This window comes from Oncorhynchus mykiss, chromosome 1, assembly GCF_013265735.2.
Source record: "Oncorhynchus mykiss isolate Arlee chromosome 1, USDA_OmykA_1.1, whole genome shotgun sequence".
Taxonomy (NCBI): Eukaryota; Metazoa; Chordata; class Actinopteri; order Salmoniformes; family Salmonidae; genus Oncorhynchus; species Oncorhynchus mykiss.
This window is the reverse complement of record NC_048565.1, coordinates 84,371,619-84,396,596: the sequence shown is the minus strand read 5'-3', so window position 1 is coordinate 84,396,596 and position 24,978 is coordinate 84,371,619. Positions and strand designations below refer to the sequence as shown.

The following is a 24,978-nucleotide window of genomic DNA, read 5'->3' as shown; positions in this document are numbered from 1 at the left end:
GAGCTGGAAGGTGTACAGTCACCATCCCTATGAGAGTGACACCCTCCTCCTGGCCATGGATGAGGCAGGGTACGACATCAATTCAGAACAATGTCTTCATTGATCATACATTTATTTACAACTGGATTCATAAAATAAATTATTAACAAAAACGCCAAACGTATAGGTGTGTGTGTGTGTGTGTGTGTGTGTGTGTGTGTGTGTGTGTGTGTGTGTGTGTGTGTGTGTGTGTGTGTGTGTGTCTACTCACACAAAACATGCCTACTGTATGGGACAGTATATCCACACACATACTACTTTATACAGTGTCATGAATTTAGTTTGGTGTTATGAATTGCATTTTGGCAACAAGGGTAGTAGACAGGGAGGTTCATGTAATAAGACTGTAATAAGTATGTAATTGTATTGAGGAAATGTGTTTTCGCTAAGTGAGGTCAGAAGACTTGCCTACCAGTTTGCTGTGGCACACCAGCTGAAGTTCGCGCCAATGTGGGCAGAAAAAGAAAAGGCCAGCTCGGAGTGGTTCACAGGCTTCTTAAAGCGGCGCCCAACGCTGTCGCTGAGAAAACCAGAGGCAACTAGCCTTGTCAGGGCAAGTAGCTTCAACAGAGAACATTTTAACGCTTTCTTCGACAATGTAGCAGAAGTGCTACAGAGATATCAATTTGGATCAGGAGACATATGGAATGTCGATGAAACTGGGGTGACCACAGTACATAAACCTGACAAAGTGGTGGGCAGACTGAAAGGGGAACCCTCTTCACACTGGCCTTTGCGGACTCTGCCACAGGGAATAGTATATCTCCATATTTTATATTCCCCCTGTCAACTTCGCAATCATTTCTTGATCAACGGGCCACCTGGCAGCATAGGAGAGGCAAATCCCACTGGGTGGATGAAAGATGTGCACTTTGTTGACTTCCTGAAACATTTCGTTGAGCATACGAAATGCTCAAAGGAGAAGCCCTGTTTAATCCTTTTGGACAAAACCACAAGTCTCATCTGTCCATTGATGGACTCAATTATGCCAAATAAAATGGCATAATTATGCTGTCATTCCCACCCCATTGCTTTCATTGGATTCAACCCTTAGACAGGTCTGTCTACCTGCTGCTAAAGAGGCACATCAACACCGCGTGTGATGCCTGGATGAGGAACAATTCCGGGAGGACAATGTCAATTTATGACATTGTGGCAATTGCCTATCCTCTGGCTGCAACTCCCTTGAACATTCAGGCTGGCTTTAGGGTGTCTGGGGTACAATCTTACAACGGGGATGCATTGCTGGAAACCGAGTTTGCGCCTCCTATGTTGCAGATCGCCCCATTCAGAACCCAACCCTACCAGGCCCCAGCACCAACAATTCCCTGCCAGGCCCCAGCACTATTCCAGCCCTGCCAGATCCCAGCACCAACCTGTCAGACCCCAGCACTATTCCAGCCCTGCCAGGCCCCAACACCAGCTTGCCAGGTCCCAGCACCAACCTGCCAGGCCCCAGCACTCTTCCAGCCCTGCCAGGCCCCGGCACCAACCTGCCAGGCCCCATCACCAATTCAGCCCTGCCAGGCCCCAGCACCATTCTAGCCCTGCCTAGCACAAGCTCAGACACAGACCTGCCCAGTTCTTATGCTATCACTAGCTCACCCTTGCCCAACAATGCCATTGCTGACAGTGGACTGCCAACTCCAGAGGACATCCGGCCATGTCCAAAAGCTGGCCCCCGAAAACCAGCTTGCAAAGGAAGAAAACAGTGCAAAATAGCAATTCTAACTGACACACCAGTGAAGCAGGCACTAGAAATGGAAAAGAAGAAGAAGAAGGCACAATCTAGCAAAAGGCTGTTTCCGAAGAAAGGGAAGCAAGGAGGGGGGAAGTCAACATCTGGATCTGCAAAGAACAAGAAAGCAGCTAAAAAACTAAAAATCGTAGAAGAGTCATCATCAGAGGAAGAGGACTGCTTCTGCCTCGTCTGTGTGGAGCCATTTTCAAACAGCCTTCCAAAGGAGACTGGGTGAAGTGTGTGAGATGCAACAAATGGGCCCATGATGCTTGTACCTCAGGCCAGGAAATGTATGTGTGCCAGCACTGTGACTCTGAAGATGAGTCTGATTAGTCAGATACAGATGTACGTCGTATAGGCTGTTACAAAACTGTGCATGAGCGCATTAGTGTGTTTAAACACCATGTCTGTTTTGTTAAGACTTTAAACATTTATGCAAGTTATCTGCAGTATTACATTCCATTCCGATTCCAACAATTATCGTGGATCTATGTGCACGCCAGAGAACGTTCGATTTAAGTCAAGTGGTCGAGCCACTTAATTAATGTGTGCTCTGCCAGCATCATTGTTTGTTTTGATTGAAAGGCACGATTTGACAGATTCTCTAGGCATGATTGTTTTTATTTTGAGTTCTTTAATGAAGTTGAATTTGGTTTTGAATTTGAAATTAAAATCAATATTCACAATTAATTAGTTGTGTTCTTATTTGGTGATAAACCAATGTGACAATTTACCCGACGTAGTGTGACAATTTACCCGCTGATGGGTCAAATAGTCACAAGTGCACACTGTCGTGCCTTTGGCATCATTAAAGTGAAGACTTATTTTATCAAATCAATTCTCTGTAATTATTATTATGTGATTAAACTAACTTAATCATGTAAATGTAATTAACCAGGAGGTTGGGGCACCAAGGAAAATCTTCAGATTACAAAGTTATAATTTTCCTAATATAACTTTTCAGATATTTTAATATCTGACCAATTAGTCTTCTAATTAATGAATCATTCTTTACCTCATGTTAGTCTCATTTCAAACGTCGAAAGTTGTTGGTTATCTGCACGAACCCAGTCTTTGCTATGAATCATCCATACATCAATTGTCTTAATCATTTATTTACTAACTAACTAAATAATCACAGAAATGAATAAACAAACAATATATATGGTTACAAGGAAATGATAAGGGAAGTGGGTGTGGACTGAGAAGGCCGGGAAAGACAAGAGTCACTACACAGCAGATAATTATAATAATTGAAATGCTAATCCTTTGCACATGAACGCTCACTCATTCGGGAACAACTGCAATCAATACATATATTTACGCTCAGTGTGTCGTCATGATCTCTGTTGGAATCGTCCTTTTCTGTTGGAAAGTTCATCCTAGATTCTCTCTGTGTCCCTGGAGTCTTTGGTTAGAATGGAATACTTCAGAGTAACATTCAGAAATGTTCTTATAGAATAGCTGTTTCGGCAGTTGTCGGTCTTCGCATTCCAGGTCGACATAAATTCTAGCTGCAGACTAATAATTCGTATCTAAGATTTGCTCTTATTCTGTCGGTATCGATAGTCTCAGAGTTTAACCATTTCCAACAGTGTAGCCAATGCTCCACGTGGTTTGGTTAGGGATTCAACAACCGTTACAACCTTAGCTCCCTCAGGAATGCATGGTCTCTACTCAAACCTTAGCCCTCTTGGTAATCGAGGTATGCTTGGTCTGAAGTGGGCATCTCCAGGTGGGGTTTATAATCGGAACAGCAGAAAAGGGCTGTCCCATGACGCCAGATCAATGTCTGTGCTCATGGGGTGGGCCAATGACTCAGTTAAACTTTAAAGGGAACTGGATTCTCTTTCATTAAACAGTTTAAAACCACAATACATAATTTCACAAATAGTTTCATATTTACTCATTCATTTTATACAATAATTAGATGCAAAACTCATAACGGAGACTCTTGTATAAACAGAGTTATGGTAATGTGGATGTATTGTCTCTCATGAGGTCACAAACATTACACAAAGTGGACCGGTCGGAGCTGGATTCTGGATTCTATGGATTCTCCACTGACCGTTTACACATTCTCCAAAACATGGACATTGTTCAGTTCTCAAGTTCTGTGATGTAGAAGAAGTTCCTTTGTTCTAATGTGAAACCCTCTTTCTATACTGCATGAGAGAGAGTCTCCTCCAGGAATTTATGACCTGAGATAACAGAGGTTGGGTGCAGGAGGGAGAGAGAGAGCTGGTAAGAGAGAGAGTTGGAGGGTACTCGCTATACCCAAAGAGGGCCACTTCATGACAACACTCTTTATTTAACGGTCTACAACTCCGTACTGAAATAAGATATGAAGATGTAATGAAAACAAAATATGTACCCAATACTTCCTTCTTTCATTTGGTATGACATTTATACCATTATGATGTATTGTGTCCAGTAAATGTTAGACAGCGTGAAAAGTTTGACAACATACCTATTTTTTGACTATCTGATTTGTCATTTATGAATATGTTATTCAATGTGTTTCTATGAGATAGTAGCAGTAAGGCCAAATTCAATGTTTCATCAAATAATTAAGTTATACACTTATTTATACTTACAAATTCTAAATGAAATACTTAAATTATCCTTGTTATCATCATATGATGATGTTAAAACAGTTCCATATGTTAGCTTAGTAGAAACCAAGACTCGGGTCCTCCTGATTAAACTTTTGTAAACTACATAAGAACAACATTGTTTGAGACTGCAAACTGCAATCAGATAGACATGTATGTATATAGACATGTATGAAGGGTGATACAGAAAGAGCAAGTGATTGTGGGACAGTATAATTAATCCGTTTAGATACTAAATTAATTACTTTGCTTAATAAGTGATAATCATCATTGTGTACACTTACCCCTGGGCTCTGTGGTGTGTTGTTGACTGGGGCCTGAGAGGTGGAAGAGGAGACAGCAGGATCTCCAGTCCTAACAGCAGAGCTGTTTTTGATGGTGTAGTGGAAATTTCCTGTATTTACCAAATCATGAGAGCAAACCACCACACAAGTCAGAGTTATCATAAAGTCCATCTTTAATTATTATGAGCTCCATCACAACCCTGTGACTCTCAGATCAATTCAGTGTCTATAAATTAATTCTCTGAGAGTGCTTACACATTGCAACTGAGATCCATTATAGCAAAGACACACTATAAATTATCGTTCAGCTTTGGTCTCTTAAACTATGTTCTTATCTCGCTCTTGGTACCACTCAGGACCAAAACCATTACCTCACCCAATGGCATATATCAAATACACCCCCTACTGGACAAGATCACAGAGACAGTGACTGGCACACAGACATTGTGGAGCCAAGAGATAATTGGTTCCCCCTCAATCATCCCGTCACATGGTTTAAAAGAGACGTTTATACATGACACATTCACAGATAAGACTAACCAGACCTCTCCCCTCTCTGGGCCCACGTAACTTTGCCCACATAAGCATGCTATAAAATGAATAAAATGTTACCCAACTAATTCTGATTCTGCCACGACAATGGTTGGCATGGTCGTTGCTATTATGAAAACAATATCAGATTATGTTTTTCACATACTAGCATCTATGCGAGGAAGTAAAGCTGGAATAAATACATATTATCAGGCTGATACTAATGTAAGTAAATTACTGAATTTAGATGTGAAGTAACTATACATATTAAATAGTTTATCGGGAACCAACCAGACATTACTTACTGATAAAGGGGTTCTCTGTGTTGCAGTTTGTTGGGTGACAGTGATGTGAACAGTCATCTCTAGTTTTCCCACTCTACACCAATACCAGTCAGTGTTCTCTACTCATAGTCCCTGTTAAAGGGGCAGTGCAGTCAAAAACATAATAAACCAGTTTTTCTATGATAGTTGCACACTATGAAGTTGAAATAACAACTTCAATTGTGAAAATTATGATAATGCACTTTTGAAAGAAAAAATTTGGAATTTCAGCCTATTCAGGTGGGATGTGGTTTTTGGCCCACAGCATGAACTCTGATCTGATTATTCTGACCAATGACCAGTTGTATCCTCCTACTTTGAATGGGTAAGTGGGGAGTCTAATCGATCCCTTGTACCAGTCAGGGCTGTGTATGTAAATAGATTAACATTTCTATCACACACACACTTGATCAGACCGAGGATTTCAATAGCAAAAGGAGCCTGAGGGAAAGAAATGATCAAAAATATATTAGAAGTTAATTCATGAAACAAACAGTAATTTATTATTAATATACTCATGATTTAACATTTGTATTAAAAAGATTGCATAAGCGCTTTAAGACTCGTCTTTTGGCAGCATCGGTGCTTAAAGTCACTGAGCTTCCATCTAAAGTCCCAGAATTGCTCCTCACACATGAGCCACTACCACCCAGCATGCAACACCTCATACCACCAGGTTACTGTAGTGAAAATAGACAGTGGCACTACCCACTGGGCACAGACGTCAGTTCAACGTCTAGTTTTGATTTACATTTGGTTGAGTAACAACTAACGTGAATTCAACGTGAAATCCACAAAACATTTGAAAAGATAAAAAACAATAACTACTTTCTGATGTTCATAAACATTACTGTCTTTAACTCTCTTCCTGATTCTGTTTGAATCTACATGCCCCCCTCAGTGGTAGATAACATCTATGGTATTCTATGGTCTAGTTGTAACATAGTACATATTAATTTCAATACAGTGGCTTGCGAAAGTATTCACCCCCCTTGGCATTTTTCTTATTTTGATGCCTTACAACCTGGAATTACAATAGATTTTTTTTGGGGGGGGTTCTATCGTTTGATTTACACGACATGGCTACAACTTTGAAGATGCTAAATATTTTTTATTGTGAAACAAACAAGAAATAATACAACAAAAAAACAGAAAACTTGAGCGTGCATAAACTCCCCCCAAAGTCAATACTTTGTAGAGCCACCTTTTGCAGAAATTACAGCTGCATGTGTCTTGGGGTATGTCTCTATAAGCTTGGCACATCTATCCACTGGGATTTTTGCCCATTCTTCAAGGCAAAACTGCTACAGCTCCTTCAAGTTGGATGTGTTCCACAGGTGTACAGGAATCTTTAAGTCATACCACAGATTCTCAATTGGATTGAGGTCTGGGCTTTGACCAGGCAATTCTAAGACATTTAAATGTTTCCCCTTAAACCACTCGAGTTTTGCGTTTTAACAGTATGCTTATGGTCATTGTCCTGCTGGAAGGTGAACCTCTGTACCAGTCTCAAATCTCTGGAAGACTGAAACAGGTTTCCCTCAAGAATTTCCCTGTATTTAGCGCCATCTTTCATTCCTTCAATTCTGACCAGTTTCCCAGTCCCTGCCGATGAAAAACATCCCATGATGGTGTTCTCGGGGTGAAGGGAGGTGTTGGGTTTGCGCCAGACATAGCGTTTTCTTGATGGCCAAAAAGCTCAATTTTAGTCTCATCTGACCAGAGTACCTTCATCCATATGTTTGGGGAGTCTCCCACATGCCTTTTGGCAAACACCAAACGTGTTTGCTTATTTTTTTCTTTAAGCAATGGCTTTTTTTTCTGGCCACTCTTCCTTAAAAACCCAGATCTGTGGAGGGTACGGCTTAAAGTGGTCCGATGGACAGATAGTCCAATCTCTGCTAAGGAGCTTTGCAGATCCTTCAGGGTTATCTTTGGTCTCTTTGTTGCCTCTCTGATTAATGCCCTCCTTGCCTGGTCCATGAGTTGTGGTGGGTGGCCCTCTCTTGGCAGGTTGTTGTGGTACCATATTCTTTCAATTTTTTAATAATGGAATTATTGGTGCTCCATGGGATGTTAAAGTTTCAGATATATTTTTATAACCAAAGCCTGATCTGTACTTCTCCACAACTTTGTCCCTGACCTGTTTGGAGAGCTACCTGGTCTTCATAGAGCCGCTTGCTTGGTGGTGCCCTTGCTTAGTGGTGTTGCAGACTCTGGGGCCTTTCAGAACAGGTGAACAGTATACAGTTGAAGTTGGACGTTTACATACACTTAGGTCTTAGGTCTGACTTAGAGTCATTAAAACTCGTTTTTTTCAACCACTCCACAAATTTATTGTGAACAAACTATAGGTTTGGCAAATCGGTTAGGACATCTACTTCGTGCATGACACAAGTCATTTTTTCCAACAATTGTTTACAGACAGATTATTTCACTTATAATTCACTGTATCACAATTCCACTGAGTCAGAAGTTTATGTACGCTAAGTTGAACAGCTTGGAAAATTCCAGAAAATTATTTAATGTCTTTATAAGCATCAGATAGGCTAATTGACATGATTTGACTCAAATGGAGGTGTACCTGTGGATGTATTTCAAAGCCTACCTCAAACTCAGTGACTGTTTGCTTGAAATCATGGGAAAATCAAAAGAAATCAGCCAATACCTCATAAAAAAATTGTAGACCTCCACAAGTCTGGTTCATCCTTGGGAGCAATTTCCAAATGCCTGAAGGTACCACGTTCATCTGTACAAACAATAGTACGCACGCATAAACACCATGGGACCATGCAGCCTTCATACCGCTCCGGAAGGAGACCCATTCTGTCTCCTAGAGATGAACGTACTTTTGTGCGAAAAGTGCCAAATAATCCCGTAACAACAGCAAAGGACCTTGTGAAGATGCTGGAGGAAACAGGTACAAAAGTATCTATATCCACAGTAAAATGAGTCCTATATCGACATAACCTGAAAGGCTGCTCAGCAAGGAAGAAGCCACTGCTCCAAAACCGCCATAAAAAAGACACACTACGGTTTGCAACTGCACATGGGGACAAAGATCGTACTTTTTGGAGAAATATCCTCTGGTCTGATGAAACAAAAATAGAACTGTTTGGCCATAATAACCATCATTATGGTTGCAGGAAAAAGGGTCTTGCAAATGGACAATGACCCCAAGCAAAAGTAAAGGTATTGGAGTGGCCATCACAAAGCCCTGACCTGAATCCTATAGAACACTTGTGGGCAGAACTGAAAACTTGTGTGCGTGCAAGGAGGCCTAAAAAACCTGACTCAGTTACACCAGCTCTGTCAGGAGGAATGGGTCAAAATTCACCCAACTTATTGTGGGAAGCTTGTGGAAGTCTACCCAAAATGTTTGACCCAAGTTAAACAATTTAAAGTATATGTAAACTTCTGACCCACTAGGAATGTGATGAAAGAAATAAAAGCTGGAATAAATCATTTGCTCTACTATTATTCTGACATTTCACACTCTTAAAATAAAGAACGCCATTGAGATTGACCTAAAACATGAAACTTTCACTACGATTAAATGCCAGGAATTGTGAAAAACTGAGTTTAAATGTATTTACAGTGCCTTGCGAAAGTATTCGGCCCCCTTGAACTTTGTGACCTTTTGCCACATTTCAGGCTTCAAACATAAAGATATAAAACTGTATTTTTTGTGAAGAATCAACAACAAGTGGGACACAATCATGAAGTGGAACGACATTTATTGGATATTTCAAACTCTTTTAACAAATCAAAAACTGAAAAATTGGGCGTGCAAAATTAGACACTTAGTGAGACACTTAGATTGCACACAGGTGGACTTGATTTAACTAATCATGTGACTTCTGAAGGTAATTGGTTGCACCAGATCTTATTTATTTAGGGGCTTCATAGCAAGGGGGTGAATACACATGCAGGCACCACTGTTTTTTTTTTTTTTTTTGAAACAAGTAATTTTTTACATTTCAATCCACCAATTTGGACTGTTTTGTGTATGTCCATTAAATTAAATCCCCAAATAATCAATTTAAATTACAGGTTGTAATGCAACAAAATAGGAAAAATACCAAGGGGGGTGAATACTTTTGATTGGAACTGTACATTTTGTATTCAGCCTCATCATCATATTTATTTTGTTACACAGCTTGTACGTTAAATTTACACTCCTGATTGGTTACTGGCATTGGACATTTGACTATATATATGAGAGAAATAAGATGAACATGTAAACAACAAGAGACAAGGTGAAAAGGTGGATGGAACATAACTAATATAACAGATAGTGTATGTGGTGATAATGAAAACAAACACAGCAGACTGTCTTCAGTAGTTTATTACACTAAAGAATAGAGGGATCTACCTGGGTTGGGTTAAGAGGTATGACAGAATCATATTGGAGGCAGACAGATGTTGTGACACAGGAGAAGGGAGTGTTCTGTCCTTCCAGTAAAATGACGAGACAAAGGTCTTCTCTGTCAGTCACTGCTGTGCTGCTGCCCTCTGCTGGAGAGGAAGTGAAATATTCAGTCACAATCAAACCACTGTAATCTTACAGACAATGGTAAAGACAAGGTCCGCTTCTCAGAAAGTGATGATACAGGTTTAAGTGCAGCAAACTAAAAAGGCTAAGAAAGATTTGTGTGGTTAAAGAGTGATGTTTAGTACACATAGTAATGTGGTGTTGTCTGTATCTTTGTTGAGAGATCAGCATCATCTGGTACAACAGACAGAGGAGACACCAACACTGACCTGTGTGGTCACCTGTAGAGCTAGTGAGCTGTAGACCACATTATCATCTGGTTCTGCTGACTACAGAGGAGGAACAGATAGAGAGGTGAACAGGGACAGTTCTGTCATGATGGAGATACACTATAAAAACACACTTCTCTGTGAAATTAAAAGGGTAGACTGTTATAATTGTGATATGTAACATAAAGGTGATATATTAGGCCTACAGCTATAATGGTGATGTAACCATGACTATATTAACACTGAGGAAACAATCACCTACTGTTGTTTCTGATAACATAATACCTGCTGTGGAGAATCAGTAGAACAGCTTTACCTTGGTCTGTCCTTTTAGTTGGGTCTTGTGCTGGGGGATGACAGTGCTGTATGTGACATCATCATCAGCTTCAGGAAATGGATCCTGTTGGTAGAGAGACACCCAAGTAGCAAAAATGTGTTGTTATACTGTTATAGTGTACATTTACCTATTGCTTGTTCCAAGACAGAAAGTGATACAGGAAATACAATTGTTTTATAAACAGATGCACATTTGCCAAGGCAGTGATGTTTTATGAGTAACAGCAAAAATGTTGTCTACGAGTCGAGATGCTTGTAGCCATATGTTGACATTCTCTGCTGTCCTGAACTGATCAGGCATCGCAGTGCTGTACATCACATCATGGCGTCTCTCTGGGTTTGGCCTCTGAGAAATGGACAGCACAGAAGATAAACACATGGCTACATGCATTGGAAGAGACCCGGAACTTCAGATGCTCAGCTAGCTTCGCTCACCCTAGAGGAGGAGATCAACCATTTCCAGGCCCAGGGACATGGACTAGTCTGTGGCAACCTAAATGCCAGAACTAGACAAGAAGCCCTCAGCACGCAGGTGGAGAAAACACCTACCTAGAGGTGACAGTATTCCCTCCCCCATATGTCCCCCTAGACACAACTACGACAACATAACCAACAAAAATGGGTCACATCTCTTGCAGCTCTGTCGGACAATGGGTATGTACATAGTCAAAGGTAGGTTTCGAGGGGACTCCTATGGCTCATCTCTTGGCAGTAGTGCTGAGACCCCTATCAGATCACAGCAAAATAACACTCTACTCAAACAGGGCTATGCTCAATCATGAGGCATCAAAGCCAAGGGACCTGAATAATAAGAAATGCTATAGATGGAAGGAAAGTATTGTGGAAATCTACCATAAAACAATTAGGCAAGAAAAATTCAATCCCTTCTCAACAATTTCCTGGACAAAAATACACTACAGAAAAAGAAGGAACAGCACGTCAGAAATCAGCTCAATGTAATTGAAGAATCCATAGACTAACCACTTAGATTTGGAAAAACCACTTAAAATTGGAAAACTCTAAACAAACAGCAACACGATGAGTTATCTATCCAAAACGGAGATGTTTGGATAAACCACTTCTCCAATCTGGTTGGTTCTATAACAAAGAACAAACAGCAGAAACACATACATGATCAAATACACATCTTAGAATCAACTATTAAATACTAGCAGAACCCACTGGATTCTCCAATTAAATTAAATGATCTACAGGAGAAAATACAAACCCTACAACCAAAAAGGCTAGTGGGGTTGATGGTATCCTAAATGTAATGATAAAATATACAGAACACAAATCTATCCTGGCTATCCGTAAACTCTTTAACATCTTCCTCAGCTCTGGCATATTCCCCATTATCTGGAACCAAGGACTGATCACCCCAATCCACAAAAGTGAAGACAAATTTGACCCCATTAATTACCTGTCACGCCCTGACCATAGAGAGCACTTGGGGTTCTCTATGGTGCAATAGGTCAGAGCGTGACTAGGGGGTGTTCTAGTCTTGTATTATGTTGGTGTGAGTATGGTTCCCAATTGGAGGCAGCTGATGATCGTTGCCTCTAATTGGGGATCATGCTTAGTGTGGTCCTTTTCCCACCTGCGTTTGTGGGATATTGTTTCGTTTTGGTTTAGTGCTATGTGCACTATGAACTTTACGTTTGTTTATTCGTTGTTGTTTTTTGAAGATTTACTTTAATAAATATGTCTCATGCTGCACCTTTCCACTGATATGTATGTATATGTGTATATTTAGTGAACTGACAGTATTCACAACATTTTTCAACATCGTGAGCACTGTAAGAGCTTGGGTTCAGTTAGAATATGTGACCTTTTATGTCAACTCATTGATAATCAACTGAACAGGTAACGCTGGAGTCAAATGGTAGATGATCCCAGATCAACAACAGAAAAGCAGATGGTTGAAAATAATACAATTAAATAAGTGTATCCTACCACTGAGTTGTTAGTTGTCTGGTCCTTGGCCTTATTGTCCTCTGGAATAAAGAGAGGGAGATGTCAGTAACTTCTGAGTTTGTTATAGTACAATAATACCTCTGAATGGATTTCTTAAAGACAATTCCTCCAAATGTTTTCTGTCATTCAAGATGAATCACAGGTGAGAAATATACTGTTGGTCACAATATCAATACATTTAGTATTTTCTAAACTATTCTCCTGTTTTATATTCACATAAAATGACTACTTACTATGCCTTCTCCACATCTTCCATGTTACTAGGATACCAGCTGTCACCACCACCAACATGCCCAGAGAGATGAGTAGGACTTTCACGGACCTGATGACAACATGAATTAATAATACAATTAAAATAGATGATTATAAATTGATCATTTGTGAAAAGGTAACAACTTGTATGATAAGTGGAACAATTATTTATCTATTCACGTGTGGAAGTTGACCATGCAAATGAAGAGATGATTATTATTGAGATTATGACAATTTATTAAGTGTGCAACTTGTTCTTGCACATGAGTGAGTATAACACAATAATGCTGCTACTTCTCACAAGGCAACCACAGAGATGTTCTACCCAGGAGGAAGTGATAACAGTCTCTATATGCATTTAGGGAGGGTGTTTGGTTAGCATTAACTGTTGTAGTGTATGATGGAATTGTAATGTTTCTCAGAGTTCATATTATCTAACAACATGTGGGATAAAACATCTGAAGGAGTGATAATAACCTCTGGTGGACTTCCTCCATGTTCCCCTCAGCTCCTTGACTTGTGTTGTCAGTCTGAACAGGCTCAGCAGTTGGAGAGGCAGAGGGTTGTTGAGGGGTTGGGTCTTGGGTTGCTGTGAGGTAAAACAACAATATCATCAATGAAGTTAATGGTAAACCAGATAGTCAGGTTGTATAGCAACATCACATTCATAGTTCATATTACAATTAGTTCCAGATGATTCCAGTGGATAAAACAAAGGGAATCATATTGATCATAAAGTATGTGATTGATCTACTAACTTGAGGTCATCTTAGAGGTTCTCTGTGTTGCAGTTTGTTGACTGACAGTGATGTGAATAGGCATCTCTATTTCTCCAACTCTACACCAATACCAGTCAGTGTTCTCCATCTTCAGTCCACTCATAGTCACTGTTAAGACTTTTCTGTTGTTGGCATCACTAGTCCGCGTTAATGTCACTGATGTTCCATGTAAAGTCCCAGAATACCAACTCACACAATCACCACCCATCCTGCACCACTTCATATCTCCAGAGTTACTATAGTAACAACAGACAGTGACACTCCCTCCTTCTACTCCAGTCACTTCCTGTTGTTCCACATAGAGTTCTGGAGTACCTGAACACAGGTAAAAAAAACAAGAATTCAGAGAAGAAAAAAGTGCTTTTACAACAGGCTCCTTCCAAATTCCTTAAAGCTGCAATCTGGGATTGACACATCTATTTTTTTGTCTTTTAAATTCATAATAATGATATATAGCCATTGATTCTTGAAGAATGTAACTTTCCTCACAAGCTTAGTTGTGTTACTCCATCATGACCCCAAATATACTCAGTGAATAAAGAAACGTTGTTAGGTTCTTATTTTTCAGAGAAAATAACTCAAGGGCACTAAAGAAGCTTTTACCAAGTTTATTTATTCCCAAAAGGTTCTGTATAGCTGTAATTCAGACAACTCTAAATTTCTTCCAGACAGATATATACAATGCTCAAAAAAATAAAGGGAACACTTAAACAACACAATGTAACTCCAAGTCAATCACACTTCTGTGAAATCAAACTGTCCACTTAGGAAGCAACACTGATTGACAATAAATGTCACATGCTGTTGTGCAAAAAGAATAGACACCAGGTGGAAATTATAGGCAATTAGCAAGACACCCCCAATAAAGGAGTGGTTCTGCAGGTGGTGACCACAGACCACTTCTCAGTTCCTAAGTTTCCTGGCTGATGTTTTGGTCACTTTTGAATGCTGGCGGTGCTTTCACTCTAGTGGTAGCATGAGACGGAGTCTACAACCCACACAAGTGGCTCAGGTAGTGCAGCTCATCCAGGATGGCACATCAATGCGAGCTGTGGCAAGAAGGTTTGCTGTGTCTGTCAGCGTAATGTTCAGAGCATTGAGGCGCTACCAGGAGACAGACCAGTACATCAGGAGACGTGGAGGAGGCCATAGGAGGGCAACAACCCAGCAGCAGGACCGCTACCTCCGCCTTTGTGCAAGGAGGAGCAGGAGGCGCACTGCCAGAGCCCTGCAAAATTACCTCCAGCAGGCCACAAATGTGCATGTGTCTGCTCAAACGGTCAGAAACAGACTCCATGAGGGTGGTATGAGGACCCGACGTCCACAGGTGGGGGTTGTGCTTACAGCCCAACACCGTGCACAACGTTTTTCATTTGCCAGAGAACACCAAGATTGGCAAATTCGCCACTGGCGCCCTGTGCTCTTCACAGATGAAAGCAGGTTCACACTGAGCACATGTGACAGTCGTGACAGTCTGGAGACGCCGTGGAGAATGTTCTGCTGCCCTGCAACATCCTCCAGCATGACCAGATTGGCAGTGGGTCAGTCATTGTGTGGGGTGGCATTTCTTTGGGGGGCCGCACAGCCCTTCATGTGCTCGCCAGAGGTAGCCTGACTGCCATTAGGTACCGAGATGAGATCCTCAGACCCCTTGTGAGACCATATGCTGGTGCGGTTGGCCCTGGATTCCTCCTAATGCAAGACAATGCTAGACCTCATGTGGCTGGAGTGTGTCAGCAGTTCCTGCAAGAGGAAGGCATTGATGCTATGTACTGGCCCGCCCGTTCCCCAGACCTGAATCCAATTGAGCACATCGGGGACATCATGTCTCGCTCCATCCACCAACGCCAAGCTGCACCACAGACTGTCCAGGAGTTTTCGGATGCTTTAGTCCAGGTCTGGGAGGAGATCCCTCAGGAGACCATCCGCCACCTCATCAGGAGCATGCCCAGGCGTTGTAGGGAGGTCATACAGGCATGTGGAGGCCACACACACTACACTACACACACTACACACACTGTGCCTCATTTTGACTTGTTTTAAGGACATTACATCAAAGTTGGATCAGCCAGTAGTGTTACGGTGCGTGAATGAGGACCCAAAAGCGAATTAACGTAAACAGAGCTTTTTTAATGACAAAACATAGGTAGGCTCAGATGGACCGGCAGATTCCGACAGGACAGGACAAGGTTGCAGCAAACATGACGATAGTCTGGTTCAGGCATGAATAACACAAACAAGAATCCGACAAAGACAGGAGCAAAAACAGAGAGAGATATAGAGGACTAATCAGAGGGAAAAAGGGAACAGGTGGGAAAAGGGGTGACGAGGTAGTTAGGAGGAGACAAGGAACAGCTGGGGGAAAGAGGGGGAGAAAAGGTAACCTAATAACGACCAGCAGAAGGAGACAGGGTGAAGGGAAAGGACAGAAACAAGACACAACATGACAATACAAGACAGTACCCCCCCACTCACCGAGCGCCGCCTGGCGCACTCGAGGAGGAAACCTGGCGGCAACGGAGGAAATCCTCGATCAGCGCACGGTCCAGCACGTCCCGAGAGGGAACCCAACTCCTCTCCTCAGGACCGTACCCCTCCCAATCTACTAGGTACTGATGACCACGGCCCCGAGGACGCATGTCCAAAATCCTACGGACCCTGTAGATGGGTGCGCCCTCGACAAGGATGGGGGGGGGGGGGGGAGACGAGCGGGGGCGCGAAGAACGGGCTTGATACAGGAGACATGGAAGACCGGGTGGACGCGACGAAGATATCGCGGAAGAAGAAGTCGAACTGCGACAGGATTAATGATCTGAGAAATACGGAACGGACCAATGAACCGCGGGGTCAACTTGCGAGAAGCGGTCTTAAGGGGAAGGTTCTGAGTGGAGAGCCAAACTCTCTGACCGCGACAATATCTAGGACTCTTAGTTCTACGCTTATTAGCAGCTCTCACAGTCTGCGCCCTATAACGGCAAAGTGCAGACCTGACCCTCTTCCAGGTGCGCTCGCAACGTTGGACAAAAGCCTGACCGGAGAGGACGCTGGACTCGGCGAACTGAGATGAGAACAGCGGAGGCTGGTACCCGAGGCTACTCTGAAAAGGAGATAGCCCGGTCGCAGACGAAGGAAGCGAGTTGTGGGCGTATTCTGCCCAGGGGAGCTGTTCTGACCAAGACGCAGGGTTGCGAAAAGAAAGACTGCGTAAGATGCGACCAATAGTCTGATTGGCCCGTTCTGCTTGACCGTTAGACTGGGGGTGAAAGCCGGAAGAGAGACTGACGGAAGCCCCAATCAAACGGCAAAACTCCCTCCAAAATTGAGACGTGAATTGCGGACCTCTGTCCGAAACGACGTCTGACGGAAGGCCATGAATTCTGAAAACATTCTCGATGATGATTTGTGCCGTCTCTTTAGCAGAAGGAAGCTTAGCAAGGGAAATAAAATGAGCCGCCTTAGAGAACCTGTCGACAACCGTAAGAATAACAGTCTTCCCCGCTGACGAAGGCAGTCCGGTGACAAAATCTAAGGCGATGTGAGACCACGGTCGAGAGGGAATGGGAAGCGGCCTGAGACGGCCGGCAGGAGGGGAGTTACCGGACTTAGTCTGCGCGCAGACCGAACAAGCAGCCACGAAGCGACGCGTGTCATGCTCCCGGGTGGGCCACCAAAAACGCTGGCGAATGGAAGCAAGCGTACCCCGAACGCCAGGGTGGCCGGCTAACTTGGCAGAGTGAGCCCACTGAAGAACGGCCAGACGAGTAGGAACGGGAACGAAAAGAAGGTTCCTAGGACAATCGCGCGGCGACGGAGTTTGAGTGAGTGCTTGCTTTACCTGCCTCTCAATTCCCCAGACAGTCAACCCGACAACACGCCCCTCAGGGAGAATCCCCTCGGGGTCAGTGGAGGCTACTGAAGAACTGAAGAGACGAGATAAAGCATCAGGCTTGGTGTTCTTAGAGCCCGGACGATAAGAAATCACGAACTCGAAACGAGCGAAAAACAGCGCCCAGCGTGCCTGACGCGCATTAAGTCGTTTGGCAGAACGGATGTACTCAAGGTTCCTATGGTCAGTCCAAACGACAAAAGGAACGGTCGCCCCCTCCAACCACTGTCGCCATTCGCCTAGGGCTAAGCGGATGGCGAGCAGTTCGCGGTTTCCCACATCATAGTTACGTTCCGACGGCGACAGGCGATGAGAAAAATACGCGCAAGGGTGGACCTTGTCGTCAGAGAGGGAGCGCTGAGAAAGAATGGCTCCCACGCCCACCTCTGACGCGTCAACCTCGACAACGAACTGTCTAGTGACGTCAGGTGTAACAAGGATAGGTGCGGATGTAAAACGATTCTTGAGGAGATCAAAAGCTCCCTGGGCGGAAACGGACCACTTAAAGCACGTCTTGACAGAAGTAAGGGCTGTGAGAGGAGCTGCCACCTGACCGAAATTACGGATGAAACGACGATAGAAGTTCGCGAAGCCGAGAAAGCGCTGCAGCTCGACGCGTGACTTAGGGACGGGCCAATCAATGACAGCTTGGACCTTAGCGGGATCCATCTTAATGCCTTCAGCAGAAATAACAGAACCGAGAAATGTGACGGAGGAGGCATGAAAAGAGCACTTCTCAGCCTTCACAAAAAGACAATTCTCTAAAAGGCGCTGGAGGACACGTCGAACGTGCTGAACATGAATCTGGAGTGACGGTGAAAAAATCAGGATATCGTCAAGGTAAACGAAAACAAAGATGTTCAGCATGTCTCTCAGGACATCATTGACTAATGCCTGAAAGACAGCTGGAGCGTTAGCGAGGCCGAAAGGAAGAACCCGGTATTCAAAGTGCCCTAACGGAGTGTTAAACGCCGTCTTCCACTCGTCCCCCTCCCTGATGCGCACGAGATGGTAAGCGTTACGAAGGTCCAACTTAGTGAAAAACCTGGCTCCCTGCAGGATCTCGAAGGCTGAAGACATAAGAGGAAGCGGATAACGATTCTTCACTGTTATGTCATTCAGCCCTCGATAATCTATGCAGGGGCGCAGGGACCCATCCTTCTTCTTAACAAAAAAAAACCCCGCTCCGGCGGGAGAGGAGGAGGGGACTATGGTACCGGCGGCAAGAGCTACAGACAAATAATCTTCGAGAGCCTTACGTTCGGGAGCCGACAGAGAGTATAGTCTACCCCGGGGGGGAGTGGTTCCCGGAAGGAGATCAATACTACAATCATACGACCGGTGTGGAGGAAGAGAGGTGGCCCTGGACCGACTGAACACCGTGCGCAGATCGTGATATTCCTCCGGCACCCCTGTCAAATCACCAGGCTCCTCCTGTGAAGAAGAGACAGAGGAAACAGGAGGGATAGCAGACATTAAACATTTCACATGACAAGAGACGTTCCAGGAGAGGATAGAATTACTAGACCAATTAATGGAAGGATTATGACAAACTAGCCAGGGATGGCCCAAAACAACAGGTGTAAAAGGTGAACGAAAAATTAAAAAATAAATGGTTTCGCTATGATTACCAGAAACAGTGAGGGTTAAAGGTAGCGTCTCACGCTGAATCCTGGGGAGAGGACTACCATCCAGGGCGAACAAGGCCGTGGACTCCCTTAACTGTCTGAGAGGAATGTCATGTTCCCGAGCCCAGGTCTCGTCCATAAAACAGCCCTCCGCCCCAGAGTCTATTAAGGCACTGCAGGAAGCTGACGAACCGGTCCAGCGTAGATGGACCGACAAGGTAGTGCAGGATCTTGAAGGAGAGACAGGAGTAGTAGCGCTCACCAGTAGCCCTCCGCTTACTGATGAGCTCTGGCTTTTACTGGACATGAAGTGACAAAATGACCAGCAGAACCGCAATAGAGACAGAGGCGGTTGGTGATTCTCCGTTCCCTCTCCTTAGTCGAGATGCGGATACCTCCCAGCTGCATAGGCTCAGCACCCGAGCCGGCAGAGGAAGATGGTAGTGATGCGGAGAGGGGGGCAACGGAGAACGCGAGCTCCTTTCCACGAGCTCGGTGACGAAGATCAACCCGTCGCTCAATGCGAATAGCGAGTTCAATCAAGGAATCCACGCTGGAAGGAACCTCCCGGGAGAGAATCTCATCCTTTACCTCTGCGCGGAGACCCTCCAGAAAACGAGCGAGCAAAGCCGGCTCGTTCCAGCCACTGGAGGCAGCAAGAGTGCGAAACTCAATAGAGTAGTCTGTTATGGATCGATTACCTTGACATAGGGAAGACAGGGCCCTGGAAGCCTCCTCCCCAAAAACAGATCGATCAAAAACCCGTATCATCTCCTCCTTAAAGTCCTGATACTGGTTAGTACACTCAGCCCTTGCCTCCCAGATTGCCGTGCCCCACTCACGAGCCCGTCCAGTAAGGAGAGATATGACGTAGGCGACACGAGCAGTGCTCCTGGAGTAAGTGTTGGGCTGGAGAGAAAACACAATATCACACTGGGTGAGGAACGAGCGGCATTCAGTGGGCTCCCCAGAGTAACACGGCGGGTTATTGATTCTGGGCTCCGGAGATTCGAAAGCCCTGGAAGTGGCCGGTGGATCGAGGCGGAGATGGTGAACCTGTTCTGTGAGGTTGGAGACTTGGGTGGCCAGGGTCTCAACGGCATGTCGAGCAGCAGACAATTCCTGCTCGTGTCTGCCCAGCATCGCTCCCTGGATCTCGACGGCTGAGTGGAGAGGATCCGAAGTCGCTGGGTCCATTCTTGGTCGGATTCTTCTGTTACGGTGCGTGAATGAGGACCCAAAAGCGAATTAACGTAAACAGAGCTTCTTTAATGACAAAACATAGGTAGGCTCAGATGGACCGGCAGATTCCGACAGGACAGGACAAGGTTGCAGCAAACATGACGATAGTCTGGTTCAGGCATGAATAACACAAACAAGAATCCGACAAAGACAGGAGCAAAAACAGAGAGAGATATAGAGGACTAATCAGAGGGAAAAAGGGAACAGGTGGGAAAAGGGGTGACGAGGTAGTTAGGAGGAGACAAGGAACAGCTGGGGGAAAGAGGGGGAGAAAAGGTAACCTAATAACGACCAGCAGAGGGAGACAGGGTGAAGGGAAAGGACAGAAACAAGACACAACATGACAATACATGACAAGTAGTGTGGTTTTCCACTTTAATTTTGAGTGTGACTCCAAATCCAGACCTCCATGGGTTGATTAATTTGATTTCGTATTCCAGAAATGCTATGCATACAATGCATTTTATTTTTTATTAAATGTGTATGTATGTTTCCATTTTATTTCGTTAATATTAAATAGCCTATATATTAACAAAATAAAATGGCAAATAGCCTATGTTGCAAATTATTTGTTTTCTTTCTTTTATTTTCAGTGAATAGTTATGTGTCTTTATCATCACGGTGAAACTGCTTTGGGTGCGACAATGCGCTGTTTAGTGAACACACTGTGTTTATTTATTTTTTTACTTAAAGCTCAAGGTTTCTGGACCAGAAATGGATAGAATAATAATATTAATATAACTCTGTTGCACTCAACTATGTTCTTGCCTATTAGTTGACCTGTACTGTATTGTACTCTTCCCCTGCAATTCTCTGAATAAAAATGTCAATTTCAAGGTGACGCAACGCCTGGTTATACTGTGTTTCTGTCTAAAGGTATAGTGTCTAGAGCCATGGCATCATAATGATGGTAATAAGAGGTGCATTAATTTGGGTGGGACTGTGTAGGACCTCACTGAAGGCCCAGGCCCCAGGCCCACGGCATGCTACTGCAATTAATGAACATCCACCTGTGGAACGGTCATTAAGACACTAACAGCTTGTGGCGAAATCCTGCACGGAGCCTTCACCGTGCACTGCCACTTTAAGAGCGCATCAGCAGTAAGGAAGGAGGAAATAAAGACAGCTATTTCAGCTCTTTTGGGAGGAGCTCTTTGTTTGTTTTCAGCATGTGTAGTTTATAAAGTATTTAACTCAATCATCGGTATGATCGCTCTAGGTCGTGGTGGTTTTAATTTGGGACCGCGCCCGTTATGGATCGCATGGATTAGTAGCAACATTGTTGCTTGGATAGGTCGAACAGTGTTCCGTGACTATCTGTTAAGCTGGAGAATGCTGTTTGCGGTTTTCCGGTAGGGCTGAAAGTGCTGGGGGTCCAGGAGGGAGAGAAACATACATTTTTCTTGGTCTTGAAACCTGTTTCGTATCTGGCAAAAAATGTTGTCCAGAATATTGCTGTGGAGTTGTTGGTAGTATGTGCGAGGGTCTCCTTGTGCTGGGCCTCTGCGTGCACTGGGTGAACTTGAGATGCGCGCTGTGTCATCGTAGATTTGACTGAACCTGCGCCTCTCTCGCTCAATTGTAATTATAGGCATTCCCAGCAGTACAGTTTGCAGTGCTTCTCGGAGCCTGTGAGCCATTGATAGCGCTCGTAGTTGGAACTTTGAAAGTGGCGAACGAACCCCTTTCCCGCCTGTGACAGGCTTTGTAGCGTCGGCGTCGGGCGACCTCTCCTTACAATGTCTAACTTTTCTTGAAAAGTTTGTCTTGAGAATGGCGTTATAATTATATCCTCGACCAAATCGATATCTTCTCCTCCTTCCGCCATTGTGGGTTGAAAAACAGCTTAGTAGTACGCAAATTAATTTGTTTATCAAATTCAGTTTCCTAGTTGTGAGGTTCTGCATAGACCTGCCCATATAGGACCTGCCTCTTAATATTGGTAATCCAATCAAAAGACGTGCACGCACTACGCCTGCTAGCTGGCTCCTGTGTAACACTGGAGTCAGCCAGCGGGCGTACAATAGCCAACTCTAAAGCTGATTGGTTGACACTAAATTTTAATTTCCATTCACTTTAAGCTACAAGCACGCACTGTTGATTCTGAAGGCCTGAGGGCAGGTTTTAGACCCCTGGCTACACATGATGGCTGAATATAATTGGATAAATGATCTAACATAAAGACCAGCCCTCCAAATCTCAACCTGGGGCTGGAAGCAGTGAAACCAAGAGCAAAGCTATGAAATGAAGAGTATAACTCTTACTCTGGGGAATAATTTAATTTGTGGGAAAATATATTTAAAAAATAATAATATTCTGATGATGTTTAGGCCAGCAGAGAAGGCCTTGCTGGCCCTGACGGCCCACCACTGATTAATTGCTTATGGTTCATTGAACAATTATGGGACACAGTGTTTAAACCCTTTACATTGAAGATCTGTGAAGTTATTTGAATTTGAACTAAGTATCTTTGAAAGACGGGGTCCTGAAAAAGGGATGTTTCTTTTTTTTCAGAGTTTATAATCTTGTTTTACCGACATGTACAGTATAGCTCTGTCTATGATTTTCAGAGTGGTTACACATTTCTCATTTCATTTGTTTTAATAGGTTATTTATAATTGGGTCATATTTTCGTATTTGACATTGCAGGATTACAGGACACTCCATAGGACATTGCTGAGCACTATTCATTCTACTTTACTAGATACAAGCAGTGAAGGGATCTTACCTGGAGTGACAGACAGGTAGAACCATTGTATCATGATATCTGTTCCTCTATTGATCTCCACAACACACCTGTAATTCCCATAGTCCCATGACGCCAGGTCAGTCATGGTCACAGTGAAGATTCTCTTGTTGATGTCATCAGAGATTGAGGTCTTACCACTGCTCTTAGGATGGTCAGTACGTACTACATACGAACATACATCCCACCCTAATCCTTGACACCAGTATTTCACATGGTTGATGTGATTCAGATCATAGCGACATGGGAAGGTGGTGGAGCCTCCTGTCTGCACAGACACATGCCTCGCTGTGGACACATCAACACAAAACACATTTAGGTTGGAATGCAATCACTTTATTTCTGCACTATAAAACAACTTGTGTATGATTAAGATTGATAACACTGTTTACAGCCCTTTCTTGAAACATCCCACATGAAACAATTATACAGTCTAAATACTGTAGTACAGTATATTTATATACTATGGTATTCGCTACACTGCTTATGTGGAATTTACTGTAATATTCACTATAGTGTTTTGCATATTGATGACTGTAGTATATTGTAGTAACATCTGCCGACTATGCAAGTTACTGTTTAATGAGGGGAACACCTCAACCACAACATAAAGACACACAGGTTTGTGACAGGCCACCTATTGAGTTAGGTCAACAGAGGATTAGTTTTTTTTGTTTGATACAGATAATACACATTAACAAGAGTACACCAAAATGACTTATTAGCTTTATGAAATATTAACAGTGCTTTCACAGAGATTCAGCTGACCAAGTAAACAACATGACCTAAAACTGTGACAAACAATACCGTACTTCTGATGGTAGAAAATAATAAACAGGTAACCACAGTATTTACAGGGGTGTAAAATACTTAAGTAAAAATACTTTAAAGTACTAGTTAAGTATTTTGGGGGGGTTATCTGTACTTTACTATTCATGTTTTGGACAACTTTTAATATTACTTCACAACATTTCTAAAGAAAATAATGTACTTTCTGCTCCATACATTTTCCCTGACACCAAAAAGTACTTGTTACATGTTGAATGCTTAGCTGGAAAATTGTCAAATTCATGCACTTGATCATCCCTACGGCCTCTGACCAGGCAGACTCACTAAACACACATGCTTCGTTTGTAAATTATGTCTGAGTGTTGGAGTATGCCCCAGGCTATCTGTAAATTAAAAAAACAAGAACATGGTGCTGTCTGGTTTGCTTAATCTAAGGAATTTGAAATTATTTATACTTTTACTTTGGATACTTAAAGTGGAATGTCACTCTAAAATGAACTTTGGTATTTTTTTCATTAGTTTACTGTTGATACAGTCCCAAAATGTTTTGCAAGTCAGCAGGGGCGGACTGAAACAATAATTCAGGCTGGGAATTTGACTATATCCCATGCCACCATGTTCACGCAAACCACCAGACAGCTAATTTTGTAGGGTAACCCTATTTGTTGTTGTAATGGGTACCAAACTAGGTATATATTTGGCCACTATGTTCATCTGGGAAGAAAGTTATCCACATTACAAAATACAAACATTTGGGACTGACTAACAAGTAGCCTATCTGAACACTGAGTTTTCAAGGTATGCTATGGCTGTGGGTGCACCCTCAAAAACTCACTAGGAATACACCAATCATAGCACATACAAATGTACAAGGCTAGACACACAAAACAATTAGCCTACACTTTTTAAAAAGATAATTAGATACACAGAGTTAGCTCAAATGTTCAAATTATTATCTTTATATTCAAGCATCAAGCATATCAACAGTATCAAAAAACTTCACACACGCACACACATTCACTGAAAGTGAACATAAGCTACAACAA

The 24,978-nt window shown here is 43.1% G+C and overlaps 1 protein-coding gene across 3 annotated transcripts; it reads right to left on the bottom strand.

Annotated features, from left to right (window-relative positions):
• Nucleotides 1-9,540: 9,540 nt before the first annotated feature.
• Nucleotides 9,541-23,361, bottom strand: LOC110532822 (polymeric immunoglobulin receptor-like). Of its 3 annotated transcripts, none has more exons than XM_036987428.1 (8): nt 23,126-23,361; nt 13,621-13,956; nt 13,340-13,451; nt 12,844-12,932; nt 12,590-12,630; nt 10,614-10,697; nt 10,298-10,357; nt 9,541-10,051 (listed from the first exon to the last, which is right to left on the bottom strand). In XM_036987428.1, exons 1-8 carry the CDS (start codon nt 23,229-23,231, stop codon nt 10,028-10,030), a joined length of 852 nt encoding a protein of 283 aa, XP_036843323.1. In that variant the 5' UTR covers nt 23,232-23,361; the 3' UTR covers nt 9,541-10,027. The 3 variants fall into 3 exon arrangements, with proteins under 3 accessions (XP_036843323.1, XP_036843324.1, XP_036843328.1); XM_036987429.1 differs by having other exon boundaries at nt 9,541-10,048; XM_036987433.1 differs by lacking the exon at nt 9,541-10,051 and having other exon boundaries at nt 10,093-10,357; nt 23,194-23,316.
• Between the last annotated feature and the right edge of the window lie 1,617 nt (nt 23,362-24,978).